Genomic DNA, 22668 nt, shown 5'->3' on the forward strand with positions numbered 1-22668 from the left:
TTTTTAACATTAATTCAATTTTGTGTTTGACATGCATCTACTGTGCTTTTACTCAGGTAATATGGTAAAATTCTATACAATGCTATCCCCTAGCATGAAAACCAATTGCCTAATTTGACAACCACAATAACAACATAGACAACAACAGCCCTGTACCATTAAAAACCAGCAATTTATTTTGCAGTATTATAAAAAGATGTCATACATGGTCTATATGTTACCTGTTAGTTCTACTTATTGACCCCACAATACTTACCATACAATCTGGTTCCATTGCGTAACAATAGTCACCAGAAGCATTTGTTTCAACCCACATGTGCTCACTGTTGACAGCTTGCTCCTGTAAAAAAAAAAGAAAAGTTCAGTTACAATACAAGCCAAGAAAATATCATGCTGGTCCTATAGTAATGGTGAAATATTAAATGAAAAACACCATATGACCCCACTTATTCTTATATCATGTAGTGAAAAATAGTAAAGTCACACAAAGCAGGAAGTTGATAAGGGACAGCAACCAAAATCACTTACAATGTATGTCCCATCTATATATAGTAAAGCTACATACCAAATTTGAAATCAATCCATCCATTGGGAGTCAAGGCAATTTTGACAAAAATTATACAGATAAGGTGATTCAAAGACATCACCCACTTGTTGAGAGGGGGTTTTATACGTGTGAGAGATTTCATTCTAATACAATTCTTAACAAAATGGATTATGATAAGGAGAACCTTTGGTAGAAACAGACAGGCCAAAAATATGTCTGTTTGCCCTTGAAATTTCGCATCAACATGTTTCACTGTCTAGAACATCATCTAATGAATGTTTTCATAGAAAGAGGTACTCACACTTAAGTTCAGTTTGACAAATAGGTACACAAGAATACAAAATACATAAGAGTACAAAATACATGAATTTTTACCCTGATGCAACCGTAAATGGAATGTTATCAGATCTCTAGAAATGAGCAAAAAAACATAGCAGCATGAAATATTACAACTGCCAATATCAAACAGCTTTTCAACCTATAATTGTCATCGTCCCAGTGACTGTAATCATAGTAACCATAATCCCAGTGACTGTAATCCCAGTGACCGTAATCATAGTAAACATAATCCCAGTGACTGTAATCATAGCAACCATAATCCCAGTGACTGTAATCATAGCAACCATAATCCCAGTGACTGTAATCATAGCAACCATAATCCCAGTGACTGTAACCCCAGTGACTGTAATCATAGTAACCATAATCCCAGTGACTGTAATCATAGCAACCATAATCCCAGTAACTGTAATCATAGTAACCATAATCCCAGAGACCGTAATCCCAGTGACTGTAATCATAGCAACCATAATCCCAGTGACTGTACTCCCAGTGACCGTAATCATAGCAACCATAATCCCACTGACTGTAATCCCAGTGACTGTAATCATAGCAACCATAATCTCAGTGACTGTAATCATAGCAACCATAATCCCAGTGACTGTAATCCCAGTGACTGTAATCATGGTAACCATAATCCCAGTGACCGTAATCCCAGTGACTATAATCATAGCAACCATAATCCCAGTGACTGTAATCCCAGTGACCGTAATCATAGCAACCATAATCCCAGTGACTGTAATCATAGCAACCATAATCCCAGTGACTAATCATAGCAACCATAATCCCAGTGACTGTAATCCCAGTGACTGTAATCATAGCAACCATAATCCCAGTGACTGTAATCCCAGTGACCATCCACCTATATCTTACTATTATTTTAATAATTTAATTCACAAGACTTAAGCCACATCAATTTTGGGATTCCTGTCCACTAGCAACCTAAAAATTGGGCAGATAGGAAGATTTCATGTTTTTTTTCCAGAAGTCTGAGTATGCTTACATAAGCTGTCAAACATGCATACTACAATCATATATGGCTTAAGACTCTATAAAGCACTATAAATAACTAGTGTGGTAAATTATCTGTTGGTAATCAACTATATCATGGCACTTCTAAGTGTCTCATGAGTGACAGAATGAGGGGAATGAAGAAGTCAGAGAGATTTAGCCTGGGCCAGTAGAGAAAAAAAAGTCCGAAGAGAGTCAGAAGGAAAGACAAGAGCAATTTGAGTATATTGGTAAGTTTCTCATATAAAATCCAAGTCACCTGTGTTCAAATTTGATCAATCACACAATATACTGCCTACAAAATTTGGATTACATACAACATTTATTTTTGTCATGGTTTCTAACTTTGTTTTAACCAGAAGTCAAAGCCATTGCCTAAAAGTAATGTCAAGACAGATGTGGACAATAAAACATGCATCCAGAAAGATGAACTGCACAATAATAATTTGAGTTGGGTAAAGGGAGACGAGAATCTATAAATTAACTTCATGTGGCCTTATCAGATTTAGAAATAGTGTAGCCTGCCTGCCAGCCTGAGACTGGCTATTTTTTGGCAGGGCTGGCTAATTTTAGCAAAAATCTAGATAGCCATATAGTAAATATATTGAAAGAGTAATCAAGAGAACCAAGGTTATAGTGGTTATCAAAAGAATGTAATCCAGGGACAAAGACCAGACATGGAAAACAGACATACAAAACAAAGAACATAAAGTAACTAAAATAATACATAGAAAGCAACAAAAGTAAATGAGCAACTCAGACTCCACTAAAAACTGGGAAAAATTGTGTTCAGGACTGGCTAGAATTTGAGTGATATCCTACCCTGGCTTTATGGACCATATAACAAACCGATCAATCAGCTGAATTATGGGTACCAGTATTACTTACATTGTGAAATTGGTAATTTTTAAAAATTTTCCCACATCCTTATGACCAAGAGTACTTACCGACCAATCAACTGTGGACCGAAGCTCTCGTTTTCTGTAGCCATGCTCTGCATGACTTGGATGTAAATAGTTTGCATGATTCTGGGTATTTTTAGATATGGCTTTTCTGAAAATACAAAAAATACATGTAATTAGCTACAAGCATGTAAACAGAATCTGAAATAATTATCCACCTGGTTTCACTTATTCAACTTTCTTCATTCTCTGTTAATTTTTAATGCAACTAAGAATTGTGCAGAAGAAACAGTAAATATCTAATATGAACTTTACGAAAGAAAGCAAAAGTATTCCTTATGCATTTAGAAGGCCCAATGCTATTTATGATAATTCATGTAAAAACAAATGGTAATTTCATATAAGGGTGAGAGGTTAGGGCTTTTTATAAGCTTTAGATATTTTTCAGCCATTTATTCCATCTCGAAACCCTTCCAAAGAGTGAAAGGTTACATGTTTTTAAAAGCATACAATATTCTTCAGCCATTTATTCCATCTCAAAAACCTTCCGCTTTCCACCTTCCTTCACTTGCAGAAAGTTCAAGTCTCTGAATGTTATAACAATATTAAGATTAAGACATCATACGCTAAACAAAATTTGACACTTAATTTCTCTACCAAAAGACCTACCCCTCCCCTCGAAAAAAAAAAAACAAAAACAAAAACAACACCACTGCTAAGGACTAATCTTTTTCTTGTTGTAGAGCATGTCAAAAAAATTACAGACTCTAATCATCAAATAGTACTAGTAATCAGTATATCTAAAATCTCAATGTAGTTGTACAAATGCCCTCCCCCTTTTTTTCCCTACTTTCTTTTGTTGGTGATCTTTTCTATACAATTTAAGAATCTCATCAAAGTAACTACTAGTATTACATAAGCCTAACCAACTTTGGAATTTGCTACCAGAAAATCCATTGAAAATGTCTTCATTACAGGTCAAGACATTTGAAAGTAATTACTACCTAACACAATAGAATTCTTTGTTTAATGAACAATTTTTACTGGGTGTTTCATCACCAGAATCTGAATTAACAGCAGCTCAACCATAATTTTCCACAAGTCAATGAACTTGTGTCACTCAAATTAGTCGCTTAATTAAATTTGCCCAAGAAATGTGAATAAAAATAGATCCTTTTTTTTGACTAGATTTACAAAGAAAAACAGAATTCATTCAAAGAAGCAAGTGAGATTTTACTTGAAGGAATGAATATTTAGACAAATTTGGCAAGAACTTATCCATCAAATTCCTGCTTCAAGATTTTAGTGATTTTCAACAAACTCATCAGCAGAAAACAATGATATGTCATTTTTCATTAAAATTATATTTTTAAAAAAATCAAATTTGTTTAAAGACCTAAATTTTTAACCATTGATGGATCCAGATAGGGGGAAGGCCCCCACATACACATTGAAGTAAAAAACTTTTTTTAACGTTTTATTTTTCATGTTTATACAACGAAAGTTACTTAGAAATCATACCAAGCAAATTCATTATTCAGCATTTTATTATAAACACTTAAATGAATATGATGCATATTTGAAGAAAAATGCGGGCTGCATTGCCCCCCAACATTTCCTTTTTTTTTCTTCTTATGTAAATCGCTGAATCCACCACCATAAACTATTACCCTATAACATATAACAAAATAAAAATCCACAAAGTTGATACCAATAAACCAAAGTTCTTTGACATAATTCTAAAATAAGCATCTCCTTTTAGCTAAGCTTCATAAACGGCGTCATACAATATCATATCATACATGGCGTTCATTCAGCTAAAGTACAAAAAAATCTGTGTCTAAAATCAAATCCCATAGGATAATAAAAGAGAAGTTTTACATCAATAATACAACATAAGTGCTAATTAAAGCAACAACAAAAAATTGACACCGACTATTGACGCAAATATCAATAGGCTCGAACAATAAGACAGAGTTACTAAACAGCCTTTAATGTTTAAGTCATGACATCCAATAAACACAGCCAAATACTTAGGGACTTAAAAGTTTTACCGGAATAAATATCTAATCTTGATTATTTTTTTATGTCACAATTTACATCAATAAGGTATTCTTGGAAACAAAGATGCTATTTTTATCTTCATTTTCCTTGCAGTTTATAGATATATGCTATTTATGGCAGTTTTTAAGCTAAATTTAGCATCGCTAGAGGTATTTATGAATACAAAACAATTAAGCCAATACTTGAGAAGACACTGTCTTAGATAAGACTTTAGATAAGCACAAAATAATAATTGCATGATTTTAAGAAGACTCCAAAACAAACTATATTTATCATGTAAATTCTGTATATAGTCTTATTATTGTCAATTTGCAGGGATTCCATTAACAAACTTAAAAGGAATTCTATAAAAAGTATTGAGTTAATGAAGTTGAGATACAATACTTTGCCATGGAAAATAAGTTTGTCATATAATTTGAACCCATTAATTATTTGTCATTTTATCCACAGGAACCTTGTAGAGTATATATTGTAATTCAATATACAGCGAAACCAAACCCTGAATAAACTAAAACCAGTCTGAACCAAACATTGAATAAAAAACCTGTCTAATCCAAAACCTGTCTAACCAAACCCTGAATAATCCCAAAAACCTGTCCAAACGCAACCCTGAATAATAACAAAATAACTGTTAACACCAGACATCTTGACAATGAAAATAAAAATGACAGTAAACACAAAATATCAAAAAACATATTGGTATGACCAATCTTTCTGGGTAGTTGATCAATTGAAAACCTGTCAATAAACCGAACCCTTTCAAAGTCTCTTATATAATTTTATAAAAACCTCTGTAAACCAAAAACCTGTATAAACTAAACCAACTTTTTAAAGTCCAAGAAGAGTTCTATTTACACTGGTTTTGCTGTTTAAAATGTTTATATCAGACTAAGCAGGTGGATATTTATGGATTTGCAGGACATTTAAAAATTCTGACAGTAACACTTTCAGTATAATCCAACTTATTTTCACTAATAATATGACAAGCAGGGGAAAAAAATCACAAAAATAAGTTGCCTCAAATATGTCTTCTCATTATAGAATACATAAAAGCGTGAAAATAAACAGTATGGAAATTGAATTGATATTCTCAAATGCAAAAATATTTAGATGTTTGAGCCACCATCATTTTTTCCGGGGGGGGGGGGGAAGGGGGGGGGGGTTTAAATATATCAAGTACTACAATAATATTGTGGATACAATACTTAAATTACTCATCATTTGATTAACTAAACTCAAAGGCCCAAAACAAAACTACAGCCAAATCGTGCCTGCTTAATCATGGTTAGCAGAAAGTAACTTGTTAATTACTAATATCTATTCATTAATCAATCCAATATAGTTCAATGTTTCCAACACCAGAACATGATAAATTAAACACCTGATATAAGCCAGATGTCAAGACAATCTCTAAAAAGTACATTTACGCTAAACCCAGTTTTCACTTTCAGTACTGTATCTAGGTTAGGCAGCCTTTATATTGGTTTCCAGATTAGGCCTAATATAATTGTATATTATTTTTATGTTTCCCAACATGGATAAGTAGGTAGGACTTAAAAAAAACTTTTTTACAGGAAGGAAACTCAAAAATAATATAACCATTAAATTATAAATACAAAAAAGTAATTAATAAAACACTACTATGCAAAAAAAAATGTATATTGTGAAACAAACTGATGCACTAGCGTATAACCTAAATCCAAAATAGTAAATACTTTCAGAAATCATCAAAAAGTCATCAATAAGTGCAGCTACACCTTTAAGGAAGTTTTGATAGGCCATAAGAACAAAAGTGGTGACCTGCAACATTTCCTGACTGCGGAATGGGGGGGGGGAGAAAGCTGTGTTTGGTTTAAAATAGTTCTAATATGGCTTTCAATGACTGCTCAAGTGTAAGTGTAAGTATTTGTAAGAACCAGGCAAAATGGGAAAAATCAGAAACATACATGTCAAAACCACATCGATCTGACAATGTAATATCACTCAAGGATGCTTTCTCTATTTGAAAAGATCATTATTTGATCTCTGCATCACTGGCTTTGTGCAGAAATTTTTCCGTAGAATCTTTGAAAAATGAGGTTTCTGATAGAGTTATCTGCACTTGAAATGTTCATTTTTAGTGCATTTCAATGAAATTGTAACTCAATGGTACAGTATGATATGGAAAATCTTGTCTGTTTTCCTTGATTCTGATGGTGCAAATAGTCAAATTACACTATCAAAATGATGATTGATTGATTGATTGATTAATTGTTTGAGTTTAATGCCCATGCAGCAATATTTCAGCTATATTCAAGTGATGAACATGAAATGAAAGGATGGGACACAAAATACTGGGATCGACAAATTTAAGAATGCTGCTGGAAATAGAGAGAGGTGGGTAGGGTCAGGCAATTTAGCCTCCTGTGGAGAATACCACAGCAGGATTCTTTAACATGTGAGGAACGTGGCATCTTTCCCAACACGGTGCACCACTATGGTTTGCAATCAGGTTTTCCGTACTATGAAGCATGCCAGGAGTACCCCATTCCACCACCTTGGGCACACAAACCCAGTTGCTCTGTGAGCAGAGTGCCCCAGCCCCCGACTATAGTTCTGAGCATTATTTAGTCGCCTTTTACGACAAGCTTAGCACTGCTGCGGGCCTATTCTTTTGATACCAGGACTCGCACGTGGCTCAAAAAGATGAGTTTTTTCATACTATGTTCATTGACACCTGATTATTACAGGGACTGACACTCAAGAGGAGAACAGCTATCTAGAAACTGAAGGTAGGTAATGGAATTATATTATTAATTCAGGGCTCATTGTGCCCTGAAGCCAACATTCATGGATACTATTTAGCTTCAAATGGAATAGGTACACAATTCATTTACCACAATGGCACACAAATACCACAATGGTACAATAACCATATACCACAACATATTACAAAAACATTATCTGATCACAATTTCTAAGATTAAGTAAAATTATTGAAAGAATATCAAATTTAAGTACATTTTGGAAAAAAAATATATAATATACTAACACACGTTAACCCTCTGGATTTCTGTGATTCTGGAGATTCCCTCAAAACAGACCTTTCTCCTGCAATTAGTCAGTCTACTGGCTAGGAGACACAACACTTTCTTTCATTTTTAATGGGTGCCATTTTTGTTGCTTTTACAAATGTACCACTGGTCAAATTATTATATTGTAGAAGATTTAATTTGTGCAAGGGTTACATTTTTTTTTGTTTTTTTTAAGGATGGGTCAAAAACAAATATTTTTTTAAATTCCTAATGGAATGCAAAATTTCATAGAGAACTGAAATAAAATCAAAACACAGTCACAAAAAAAAAATAGGAAAATTGGTTTCAGTGAATTAAAGTATCTTCACACAGTACATATCTATCTGCCAGAACAGACAATGGCTTAAAAACAAATAAAACAGATAAAGGCTTAAAAACCACATTCATCACACTTTCAGCCTCAAAGGAATGACATTACACAAAGTCAATGCTCTAAACTTTGTATATTATGTAGAGAACAGAAACCTGTATTACCCATGAAGCTTTATGTCTAAGGCATCAACATGGACTAGGAATTACTTGACATTTCACAGAAATTACACAAGTCAACCATTCTGTGAAAAACAAAAACCAACCCAAATTCTGCACACAAGCTATTTCCTTGAGGAAACAACTGACTCCCAAAAACTTTGACTCATGGAATATAGCATTGTTAGAATAATTTCTTGTCATGAAATGGTCTTTCTATTAGACAGATAAATATCTAAATTTATACCTCAATATACATTTTACTGCTTCATTTGTGTTTACAGATGAGAAAAACACCTGAGATTTATCAATCTAGACTAAGTACACTACAGCTCAGGTGACTGTTACTTTTTCCACCAGTCCACAGTGGAGGAATAACTTTCAATGATCTTTACCACATTATTGCTTAAATTGATAGTTTTTAGCCTTATTTTTTTTAAAGAGGGGGTCTTTTACTATGAAGGTGCATGAGTCAATAAACTAATAAGGGTTGTCTCCATGAAATAAAACCAACAACTTTACATACTATTGTTTTGTAACCCATGAAGGTGTTTTCATATTCAAAACCCAATTTAATCTAAAAGGACAGCTGCCTTCGTAAAATTCCAAACAATATTTTTGCCTAACAAGATAAGCAACATCAATGTTCTGAAAAGTTTGAACTGTAACAATATTACAACACAAATTAAACAGTCTTTAGATGGCTAGGTCACGTGCTGAGAATGCCAAGTAAGAGAACACCACAGATAGCTTTGCATTGGACACTTCCAGAAAGCCAGGAAGACCTCAAACTACCTGGAAGAGAACCATCAAAACAGAAATTCAAAGGCTGGGTTACACCTGGGGGCAGACTCAGTACATTATAAAGGACAGAGAGAAGCGATGGAAGCTCGGAGGTGCCTTATGTCCCAGCAGGATGAAGAGGATAACTAACTAATACATTTTGAAACGAACAAAAGTACCAAAAATCTAGTTGCAATCAATAACCAAATTACAGAGAAATAGACAAAAATAAAATTTATTGTGAAACCTGCTTGAACTGTGAGCCCAGCATCAGGCTGAATGTTCTATAGGGATAAAGCAGTTTTCTCAGAGTTCAGTTTAGACAGGTCTCACTTTACTGACCAGGGCAGTCAGTGGTAAAGACATACAGATATTCTATAGCTGAAGTATACTCTGGCAACATATATTGGTATAGAGAAAACAAACCAATACACATGGGCATTGATTCTAACCATATGAATAAACAAGCCTTTACTTCAAAAAACCACAATTCAAGCCAAAGTCTGCTGTATATTTTCTAGCAGAAAAAAAATACTGGTACATGGATTCTAACTATAGTATCGCCCACTTAAGAAGCACTTTGCCAAAAGTCAACATCCATTTTCACGACATTACTTCGAGACATGAAATTTTTCCAAATATTTCTACCTGATTAGGATTGTCTGTTATTTTCGCATTAAGAATCACACAGCACGAATCACACAGCACAGAGCTGGCACTCAATACATTAGATTAGAATAAAATAGATTTGGATTGTAGAATCATCTCTCCCGTGAGACTTTTCTCTCATGTAAACAATGTTCACTAGCATTCCCATCTTTCTAATGCATGTCAAGGAAGCTTATCACTACACTTAAGGAAGAAACTGAAAAGAGGAAGAAGTCACACGTTTGCAATAGGGCACTGACCACTTTATTATTGCAAAGGTTTAATTTATACATGTGAAAAATGTGCAGTGATGTTATTTGAATAATAAAAACCAACATATTTGAATGTTTGACATAGAAATGATCAAAATTGTAAAATTTAAATTATATTTTGGTTTAAAATGACAAAATTGCAATAATACTGAATGTGCAGTACACGTCTGCTCAAATTGGTACAATGTATTCCCAACTTCCCTACTGTGAATATTAGGTGGTATTGCCCAAATTTTTCTTCTACTAAGGTCTTTGAGTTTTGTACATATCTGAAGAATGTGCCACTTCACCACATTGATACATTGGAGATGGTACTGCATTCAGTTTTCAATATAAATGTTGATTAAATCTATTGTGTCAACTTGATGACTTGCTCAGATCTTGTCGGATCTTGACAGCTGATGGTAACTATCATGTGGTTGAGGTGTATGGAATATAGATTTTATAACCATCTTCATCTCAGCTATGCTAACTGGGTCATTTTGTTGCTCTTGTTTTGTTCTTCCTTTGCTAGTCTATCTACTCTCTCATTGCCAGAAATTCCACAAAAGGATGGTATCCATTGCACTACTTTTCATATGCTTTTCATATTGTTAAAACACTACTTTTATAATGAACTTATAAAATTCAATGCCCTATAAATCCAATAACTTCAAAGATAAATGAAGCAAAAACAATTCCCCAATATCACACAGTGAGATATGACCAAAAACACAAAGACAAAAATTATAGCATGGATGAAATTACAATTTTGTGGAAAAACTGTGATTCAATATCACAAATTTGTCAGGCATCTGACAAAATGAGAATATTTCTGCTGCAGGAAAATACTAAATTTGGTTAAAGATGATACAATGGTTTTCAACATTGTTAAAATAACTGTCCGACTTTAATGAAATTAGGACTGCCTTTGGCTTGTAGACTGTTATTAAACATGAAAGATGTGTCAACTTAGATAAAGGATTTCAAAGGCGTTTAATGAATAAGGAAAGTGAACTGTTACCAAAAATAGTTCAAGTCTTAGATTGGTTTTTAAATGTGACGATTTCCTTGATGTCTGGCTTAAAAAAAACTTCCACCTTTTCCATAGAGGAATCCGAATGAAAAAGTTATCAATTGAATTCTAACACCAGCTTCATATCATGAAATATTTTCTGTAACGCATTATATAAAAAGGACTTCATTGAAAAGGCGCAGAATATATTACAACAAAATATGATCACAATAACAAATACATACATATATATATATATTTTCTGCAAGTACTTGATTTCATGATTTGCATTATGAGAAAAAGCATTATTTTAATCAATCGTAACATATTCTACCTTAAAACTTCATGAAACGTAAACTCTTCGGTAGAAAAAAAAAATTAGCAAGCTTTTATTTTTCGACTTCTGTTCACCTCGCATTCAGCTTTCATAAAAGTTCCTGCTATGTGCTTTGTTTACCATAGTTTTTTTTTTTTTAATGTACAACACAATGTTCTTGTAGAGAGAGATCATGAGGCACATGGAACCCATTGAACCCCAAAAAATTGACGGAGGACTGAAACGTAAGGTCAAAGGTGAGCCGAGGAAAATGGAGGCATGATTTATATTTAATAAATATTTGAGTCATTAAAATAAAAGAGCAGAGAGCAAATAATCTGACAGACACTTTAGGTCTACCATTACACTCATCATTAGATAGCAGACAAAAAAAAATCCCAAACTAAGAATTGTCTTGGCTCGATCAAACCCATAAACAGAAAGTATTTTAGTGGGTCTGACGGAGTTTACATCAGCAATATTTTCCACACTAGCATAGTGCTTACCAGTAACCAATACTAATGTCATTTATCATTTATTTTTCTTTTTAAAGGAGGCTGTCATACCCCTAAAAAGCACCATGGCAACAGGTCTGGCAATATAAAACAATTGCCAAGCATAAGCACTCAATCTAGCAAGCACTAATGACAATACAAGTCTACCTAACATTCTCTATTTCAAATACAAATTTAAACCTAAATGCTTACAAATATACAGCCATTAAAATGTCAAACTTTAACTATACAATAAAACCTGCATAAACCAGACTCTGAATAATCACAAAACCTGTCTAAACCAGACTCTGAATAATCACAAAACCTGTCTAAACCAAACTCTTAATAATCCCAAAACCTTCTAAACCAAACGGAATAATCCCAAAACCTGTCTGAACCAAACTCTGAAAAATTCCAAAACCTGTCTAAACCAGACACTTAAAACAGTTCCTTTATATCAATGAAAATGTATTTTGAACCTTGGTAACCAAACACTTGTCTAAACTTGACCAGTTTTTAAAGCTCAAAAAGGGGATTTATTTAAACAGGTTTCACTATATTTAAAGCTGCTTCAAGCTGGTTATAACAATGATTGTTTAGTCTTACAACTCTCACTTGTTTAGATTTGCTGCAGTATGTAAAAAAATACAAGAGCTTGAACATTGATGACTGGTAAGTAGCACATGCATTGTTCCAAACAGTGTATCTGATCAAAGAAGATACTGCTCAGTATTTTTTGGTCAGTTTCATGACGTTTGCTTACATCTTCCTTGGGAGTGATTTAATTACATTTAAACATGCACATGAACTGCCTCCTCCAAGGGTCTAAGATCATATCTTCAGAGGTTGTCTCCAATGCCCCTGCTAGTAGAAGGACCCCAATTTAAAAATATGAGCCCTTAATTGTTAATGGCCGGTAAGTGGCATACAAAATGTTCCATATAGACCATGTGTCTTGTCAAAAAATGAGCATAATGATTAATATAATTTGCTTCGTTTCCCAATTTGTGCTTACATCTTCCTTGGGGCTGATTTTACTGCATAAACATACATACTAACCATCTGTTTTCAGAGGTTGTCTCTTGTTCGCACAATCATGGCAAACTCAAAATTAAAAAAAAAAAACTTGTGAAAAAAATAACACAGTCGAATATCAAATGTTTGATACCAAATGACAATAAGGAGAAAAAATTTCACTAGAAAAACTCTAGTTGTAACTAACCGATGTAGGAAATATGTTGTTTTAACCTGCCATTCTGAGGCCTAAAACTTCTTACCAAAATAACAAAATCCTCCGATCTGAGAGGCTGGATCTTCCCCTCTTTGTTGGTAAAAATTGAGCGAAAAATAGCCTAAATGTCCCTTTCTACATTTTCAAGGTTCCAACTTGCTGGAACATGCACTGAAGTCAAGTCTCAGTTATCCAAACCAACGCCTACTGGAAATTGACAACACTCCTAGACGTATTGGAAAAGGAATAAAGATAAATTAAATAATCATTATTTTTAATCATTTTGGCGAATTAATTTAATCCAATACATTAGGCCCGACTGTTGCCGAGTTGACTTTACTGATATGATACAAAGTTTACTGATACAGGTCAGTTACTTGCAAATATCGTATCATTAAATTATCGATATTTTCTAATTATATCACGACCAAGATTTATGCTCATAGGATTCCATCTCAGTTTATGTGTTTTAATGAAACATATTGACTTCAACACTGTGTGACCTCGTGGTCAAGAGAGAGAGTGATAAATTGGAGTACGTTATTGCCATTTTTTAGAGAAGATGAAACATTACTGCAATAACAGAGCTAAACTACAATTTTTTTAATTTTTTTTTTTTTTTTTTTTGGGGGGGGGGGGGTTTATTTTTTAATATTACTTACCTATAGAGGGAAAATGAAAGTGACTAATGGGATCATGTTATTGCAAATAATTTGGAGGATAGTTAACGATCAATTGCAGGGCAAATTTGAGGGGAGATAGGTTTTCATATTACTTATAATTACCTTAAAAGGAAAGTTTTTAATTGGACCACAGTAAAGTAAACAAAGGAAAGGAAAAATTTATTAAGGAGGTAAGGGACATAACCGTCTCTAATCACTGGAACGTTTGTGTAAAGCATTTTACATCAATTTCATCTAAGCATCAAAGTAACTTTGATTTATTTCATTCTATTTCAACTGAAAGCTTGATAGGCTTTGTTGAAATTGAATATGATGCAAACATGTCACTGATTTTACCTCCTTACGTACAAGGAGTAAATGGAAAAAAAAATAGGTTTGGATTTTCATATTATTTACCTAAACCTGAAATTCTCAAAAGGGAAATAGTTTAACTGTGATACCAAACCAATATTTTTTAGTATTTTGTTGTTGTTTTTTTTGGAGGTACGCAAATTTGGGACTTAAAAAAAATTATCATGACAATTTCAAGACTAACATTGTTCCTTTTGACAAGTCTGAAATCCATAAAGTATTAGTTCAAGAGTATTTGTCACAAGCTCTAAGCTTGACTTATTTTTATTGATGAATTACTCCACATTTAAAAATACACAGAATTTTCATTAAAACTTTGAAAAATTCTATAATAAAATGCATAAGCTTAATCAGCTCGGCCAAGCTGAAGGAAACACCATGGTTTTCAATTAAACTATGCTACAAGCTGTTTGTTTATGCATAGTTCTAAAAGATGAGTTCTATTCATGTGGAAACAGCTAAAAGGTAGAGTAACAATGCACCTGCTTCGCTTAATACAACAAATAAAGTGACTAATTGGAACCATGGTATTGTAGCCAGGCACATAACGGGAGAATGAAATGCAGACAGAGCCAATTCACCAGAAACTCAGACACATTTGTACAGTCAAACCTGACTAAACTTAGAGTGCAACAAATATTTCAGGGTTTTTATATAATACCGCCATTAAATTTGCAGTTTCTACCTTCCTAAAGTGAACATTGTCTTTTACTTAGCAGACTGGAGGGGTTGTCTCCAGTGATGGAATTTTAGGGGAAATAATTACTTAATTAATGCCAGATAAAATCCTATGTTTCAAGTAGAAATTATTTCCACTTTCTAAATTATGCAAAAAATAAAAGTGTAGTAAAGAAATAACTGATAAAACTATGATTTATCAAGTGGAATTTTTCAGTACTTGCTAAATTTAGCAAGTGGAAATATTTCTTGAATTCAATCCCTGGTCTCAATGACACTTCCCAATTTCTACTTTCTTCTGAATTTTAAAGTAAATACACTCTCATTATGAATTACTAAATACCATAACTTTATACAATATAAGTGGGGACAGGGATTATGGTAAACATTGAAGGTCTCCAGTTTTATGGTAAACATTGAAGGCTTCTAGGTTTATGGTAAACATTGAAGGCCTCCAGGATTTGTGGTAAACATTGAAGGCCTGTCTTTTTCATGACAATAAAGAGTTGAAGCATCCCTTCCCTTGCTACCCTAGCTAAGTTTTGGAGACTCAAAAAACCTAGAAACGTCCTGGCCTACAATGATGCCAAACCTTGTGTTAAAGTTAGAACTGGACAACAAGTGTGTCTCATTTTACAATTTTCTATCATTCTTTGGGGGTTTTTTTTTTTACCACTTTTATCAGGAGATGTTCCAGGCTATTTGCTCATTTTTAATCCAAATTCAGCATTAAATTAACAAAACCATTTCCAAAACAGGAAAGTTCCAACTCCTGGAACACCCCTCCCCAACACACCCACATAATAATACAGGTGATTTTCTTAAGTGTTCAATAGTTAGTTCCTGTCTATACAAAGTATAAATACCTAGATATGAAAACCTTATAATCTACATTCATATATACACTACTAAACAGCTTAGATAGTGTGGGTTGCAACCATTTTCTTTATTTTCAATACACCTAATTTTGTAATTGTACTAACATGAGAAAATGCAGAGCTATGACATCAGAAGAAAATTACAGGAAAATATATCACTTCCTGTAAAACACAGAACATGGCTACTGTTGTTTAGAGAGAGTCAAGGTACTATGTAAATTGATAAAAACTAATATAACAATTCTTTAATGAGGAACTGTAAGAGATTAATTGAGGCTAATTGCTGACCATTCAGGAGGACTTACAAAAATAGGGAAAAATATCCCAATTATAGACCAGTACATGACTGCATACATTCCAGCCTCTTGACAATGTAACCGTAGTTATATATAGAACACTACCAGCTGATAATACGTCTTATGTTTTTGATCATGGTGTGCAGTAGCTGGGAAAACACTATAGATAGATTGGAAGCATGTCAAATCCCCTCGTTAATATGCAGTGTGATAATGATGTACCAGGTAAACCTAATTAGGTACAAGTCTTTTATAGAATCAGGCAAGACATGAAAAAATGTGATTTCAAAACCCACCAATCTGATAATATACTCCCACACAGGGAAGTCTTCTCTAATTAAAATGACCTGAGTAATTGATCTTTGAATCACAGGAGATGTTCCATAATTTTCAAATAAAATGTTCAAAAATTGAGGTTTTTGACAGAGTAATCTGTCCTTGCGTTGTTCATTTACAGTGATTTCAAAGCATTCGTAACTCATTTTACCAAACCAAGATGTGGAAAATCTTTTTTCCATGATGCAGATGGTACAAATAGTCAAATTACACTGACTACAAGGTTGGCTATTTCATACCATCTAATACACACTGCCTGAAACATTCAGAGATTGATAGTTAAATACCAAAAGTACACACATCAAATGATTAATAGTAAACAGGCACACAAGTTTTAGCCTCATCAGTAACTGTAGATCGTTCGAACATAGGCAAAAGTTAAAAAAATATGCTACTGTAATTCTTTTCATGATTACAGGCATGATAGCATATGGCAGTCCATTTTTTTTTGATGTTTTGAAATAGTATTCCTTATCAATTTCATATAACCAATTTGATGCCTGGACTGGGGTTGATTCTGAATATTTTTCAAGTAAATTAGTTGTTAGAAATTTATTACAGATGGAGGAGGGGTGCTTCAAAACCTTAAAAAGGGGGGTTCCAGGATATCATTTTCTTGTGTTCATGCAAATTTTGCATAAATTAACAAAATATTCAAAAAAAAACAGGAAGCTGCTATTGTAATGAAACCTTCTTTAAGAAGGTAGACCTAGTGTAAGGTAAATAACTCTTGAAATCAGTGTTATGTTTGTATTATATTCAATTTCATCAAAGCTTTCCAAGATATCCTTTGAAACAGTATGGAATCAATCCAAGTTACTTTGCTGCTTACATAGGATTGATGTAAAATGGTGAATACAAACGTTCCACTGATTTGTAACAGTGTCTCTTACCCTATGTCTACCTCCTTAAACCAAATCCCTAATGGACCAAATGATTTATTCACTACAGTCACACATATTCACACTGCTAAGAAATTGATAGTGAAAATTTGCAAGGCCAATATTCTGGATTACTCAGAGTTTGGTAAAGACAAGTTTCATCTTATCAACATTACAGCAGTTATGTGAATGTATCGTCACCATGACAACAATTGCAGCAACATCCAGGCAATTTCAAAAACAAACAGAACACCATTTCATACAAAAGTTTTTATTTTTCATGTTAAATAATACATTATTTAACTTATGAAATATTCAAAGCATTTCACCATCAAATTCAAAAGCCTTTTGAAACAGAAAATTGATATGAAATATTCATAATTTCACCCTATAATTGCAATCCTCTAACTAATAAATTATTAATATGAATGATAATGTATTTTAGCAATCAGCTGGGTTTAAGACCTGAAAAAGCAAACAAAAAAGTTCGAAGATCTATTGATCAATAAACTTCTTAGTTTTTCTATTCCTATCTTTACAACAAAAAAAAACAAAAAAACAAAAAAACATCTTCAAGGTAAATATGACCTGGTTCTTTCAAATCAAAATATATTTTTTAAAGCATGAAAAGACCGGGCACTAAAATGGCCATTTTTGGCCTCAAAATACATGTATTAAGATATTTCTGGTATTACTTAACCTTTAACAATATCAATGCCTTATTAAAGGCACCTTTAAAATTTTTAATAAAAACCTGGAAAAAAAAACTGACCTAGAAAAACAGATTATGGACCAAACCAAATTATGGAGTACAACCTGTTCAAAAATTTAAAACATTTCTTATTATTTAATATTTACTGAATGACAGTCCAAATATCAATAACTGATTCGTAATCACAATATTATTTTGCTTTGGATTATTTGAATCACGGAATGCAGATAAATTGGCTTCAATCGTGTCATAGTACCACACCTGGTTTTCTCAAATAGATCCAACCAATCAGAAAGTTTGTTGCAAATCAAATTAAATTATAAAGAACTGTCCAAAATAGTTGAAGTCATCCACTTCATTCCAAACATAATGTAAACCAAGGGTGGATTTCATTATATTAGGGAAGGCTAAAATTTTTGAAAAATGAAGATTTCATGCATAATTTGTTTTTCCAGTAGGGGGGAGGAGGGAGGGGGGCTATATGCTATATAGGGCGACCTCCATATGACTATGACCTGTAGACCATAATACTGTATAGAAAAGGAGACAGGAAAGTTCAATGCTTGGAAAACTGTAAAAATTACACCTTGCAAAATAAACAAAAAGAAACCTCATAATTACCTCTAGACATTCTGGTTATCTCTGTATTTACCATTTTAAATAACACTGTAGGATTGTGCATTTGTTGCATTTCACCAAATCTGTTCTTTCTAAAAAAATTATCATTTTTTTCCTTATTTATTATTATTATTATTATTATTTTGCTTCTTTTCAGTTTTGAACAATGAATTAAAAGATGTATGGAATAAATAATTCCATTTTTTTGTTACATTTTTCATGTTTTAAAACAGTGCTATGAAGTGTTTTCAACCAAAGGACTCATAAACACATATACGCTCTTGTGAGTATAACAACTGAGAAAACCCGGTTTTAAAAATCCTGCATAGTTTTACCATCCTTGTTGAAATGAAACTTCATCAAGACATCACAAGAATGACAGATCAAAAAAACAAATTAAAAAAATCTTTACAATGAAAACAACTGAACATCAAGTAGACTAGATCATGCAGTTGCCAATCAAATTAAATTATGCTTCTGAGTTCTTCTATATTTTAATGTGAGCAAGGGCTAATGACCTCATAACTAGCCATAAAATGCTAAAAATAAGAGATATATCAATTTACCATGTCCATAAATAACAATAAAACCTTTAGACCCTGCAAGGTCAGTCCACTACATATAATATTATTTACTGCACATAACACAGGATTATGGGGGTCTGAATAAACTCTGAATAAACAGTCCACTCTCACTATAATGGTATTCATCTTCATTAAGCTTACTCATATAACTATGAGGAGTCTGTAAGTAACACTGCTGTCCTTACTGGTGAATACAGGAAGAGTTCCAGGGATTAAAATCATCCCCTTTGTATGGAATATATTGTTATACAATGTACAGTTTGGGCAAAAATGAGCTAGCAATAGCCTCAAACCCCCTTTTTTACGGTACCTCTCTGATGAACTCCCTTTTGCAGAATTTCTGGATACACCCCAGGTCCTACTCTGACTTGTGTCAGGTATACTGAAGGCAAGTTCTTAACTAAACTTCCTTACAGAATCTCTATTAGGATCTTTTTGTCAAGAAAAGGTCTGTCATGCAAGTATGTAGGGCAGCATAGCAAAGAGAACCTTGTCAGTCTGATGGGTAGTATAATCAAGCACTGACTCAGAATATTGTATTTATTTTAAATTTCTGCTTCATGTTCACAGGAGTGGATCCAGACATTTTGAAAGAGGGGTCCAGAGGGGTTCCAGAAAAAGGGGAGATTCCTGACTATTATATGCTCAATTTTGCCAAATTTTGCATAAAATTACTGTAACCAAATTTTCCAACAAATGGAGGATCCCCCTAGACACCCCTACCCCTGAATCTATAACTGTGTTTAAAGCTTAGACATTCTAAAACAAGTTTATTAAGAATAAACCAGACACAGAACTATTTTTACCCAAATTATCTCTATTTGCAGGTCTTAATCTTTCTTGAATGTTAGAAAATTTACCCCTTGCTACATTTTAAGCTTAATGTTATTGCATTAAAGGTCATTTCAACATAGACTAAGGTATCAATAATCAGGCCATTTCAAAACCTCCAATATTAGATTACATTATCACTGATCAGGCCATTTCAACACTTACTAAGAAAGCTATCATAACATTTCATTGATAAGATGTTATCATATCTGTTGGAGAATGCATGATATGTCCATTTTCATCATGAGCATCAGATTCATAACCAGGTGTGGAGAAGTATCTCAACAACCAATCATACTGTGATTAATATCTTTTCAACACTTCAACTGCAGATTCCTAATCTTTTGGAATATATGGTACATTAAAAGAGAAAAAGACTTACCAAAGCAAACATCCCTATCAAAATTGGTCCAGAAATAAACATTTGGTATCAAAGAAAATTCAAAAGGTGTAATTAAGGATACAGACAAACCGACTGATGGTCAAAAACAATTTATACCAATGAAATAAAACATTAAGAGAAGATAAAATTGTATCCCTCTCAATCTAATACAGCACTATCATCAAGAGGCAAAGATCCAAGGACAGGCATGCTGGAAGACCTCCCCCCCACCACCAAAAAAGAGGGAAAGGAAGTTTTCTTTGAAAGAAAACTTGATTTTTTGCAAAATCTACCCGCATAATTGTCTTGCCTTGCTTGACTCTGCATTTAATTCTATGCTCCCCCCCCCCAACCCAACCTAAAATCCTGGATCCGCCCCTGGAGATTGCTACCAATCCTGCTTTTTTTTTTAAGAAGACAAGACTGCAATAAGAGACATATTAGAAGATGGCCTTGCAAGGTGTTTTAATTATTAATGATATATAAATTGGTGTCACATACATGATAGACTCCTCATTCTGTTCCACAAAATAACAAAGTTATCAACAGGAAACATGAATAATTAACGCCATCATATTACAGTTCCATGATGATAATGCCAAACATCAAATATTATCAATTAAAAATATTAGTTGCTAATCTACTTTTTTGTACAACCAATCATTTTTTAATAAAAAATTGATGGATCATATTTACACTATATAATCACTGATTTAGGCCAAACAAAAATCTGTATCCTTCAAGCAACTTTTATTGTATAACAAACACTGGTAGGGATATTTGCAAAATGATTCTAATTCAGCTAAAATCGTAACAAAGTTCACATTTTGGTGGTGTAGAGGAAAGGGAGATCATCTAAGTTATTGATAACTTTATCTTTTTTGTCACTGTTCTAATCCTGCTGTGTCGATTACTAAATATCCACAACTTCAAATGACAATATTATTTCAATTTAACTGTGACATCATCCACAAACAGAATAACACCAACTTCAAACATCTCAACAGAACCCATTATCGCAATACTTTCTGTCACTACTTAAAAGCTGTAGTTATTTTATATATGCAAACAAGAATTTACCTCCTTTTATTGAGTTATCTCCCCTTTTTTAAAGGATAACTCCAAAAAGTCATCTCCCTTTGTAGTAAGTCAAGGATAAGTTTGATTTTGCACAGCCTTGTTTCAAAGAAGAAAATAATGTTTAAAAGTAAACAAAAAAAGTTCTTTTTATATAAAAATGGCCTAATGGTTAAAAGAAGAAAAAAAAAGCCTTCATAACAAATGGAAAAGGCTTTTATCATTAACTCTTCTAAACAGTTAATATGGGTTTTTAGTCTTTGTCTGTATAAGGGATTGAGCTACATTTACTCTGTTGTCTCAAGTCTCTTGACCAACTGCAATGTTATTATGCAAGACATCATAAAACACTCCCTCCCCATCATACAGAAACATGTGATTTCCACTTCATGCCACTGGTCTATAGTTATATAACACATAGATCTATTACTGTGATGGGGATTAAAACACGAAGATGAGACATTTTCAATAATATCCAGAATTTCAATGTGCCATTATTTACCAGTACTGTCAAACAACAAATTTTCTTATATATTTATTTTTGTGTTCAGGATATCAAATTATTTTCACAGATATTTATTTTCTTGACTTCAGGAGGTAGACCTAGAGGAAGGGACATAACTCATAAAAATCACTGGAACATTTAAAACATTGTACATCAATCTCATCTTAACATCAAAGTAACTTTGATTTATTTCCTTCTATTTCAAATGAATGCTTGATAGGCTCTGATCAAATTGAATATGATGCAAACATTTCACTGATTTCAAGAGTTATGTCTCTTGCCTTAAATTCTGTTTAACGTCTATTCCATAATAAAGGGACTTATTCATTGAGCAATTTATTTTTTTTATGATATTTTCTTGTTGGCAAAAATAAATCAGTTGCTCATTGAAATATGTTGGTTTAAAGTATCATTCTTAGTGAAAAAAAAAAAAAAACTTATTTGAACTAGACATGTTTGGGTGGAAGGAATTTCTAAACTGATCAAATCTGGACAATAGTAAAAAAGAAAAGTCTATATAAGAAATGGGTATATCAGGGTAATAACTGGAAAGTTGAAAACCACCCCAATGGTCCTTACTTATAACACAGGAATTTCTGATAAGAAAAGTGGACTAAACCAGGTTTTCAAGTGCTAAACCTCCCACTTCCATTACAGTTAACCATATCCAGTAATATATACCAAAGCAAACAGGCAGCATAAAATTGCCACCAGTC

The 22668-nt window shown here is 33.1% G+C and overlaps 1 protein-coding gene across 13 annotated transcripts in view; it reads right to left on the reverse strand.

Annotated features, from left to right (window-relative positions):
* LOC148613260 (diacylglycerol kinase zeta-like) overlaps positions 1–22668 on the reverse strand; it is a 106783-nt gene that overhangs the window by 81725 nt on the left and 2390 nt on the right. For all 13 annotated transcript variants that reach the window (XM_088586545.1, XM_088586555.1, XM_088586547.1 and 10 more), the window contains exons 2-3: positions 2842–2947; positions 257–340 (exon numbers count right to left, since the gene is read on the reverse strand). In XM_088586545.1, coding sequence (XP_088442671.1) covers positions 257–340; positions 2842–2947 — 190 coding nt within the window. The remainder of the gene's footprint in view (positions 1–256; positions 341–2841; positions 2948–22668) is intronic.

This window comes from Perna viridis, chromosome 6, assembly GCF_037379345.1.
Source record: "Perna viridis isolate PV_CMFRI_1.1 ecotype Kerala chromosome 6, ASM3737934v1, whole genome shotgun sequence".
Taxonomy (NCBI): Eukaryota; Metazoa; Mollusca; class Bivalvia; order Mytilida; family Mytilidae; genus Perna; species Perna viridis.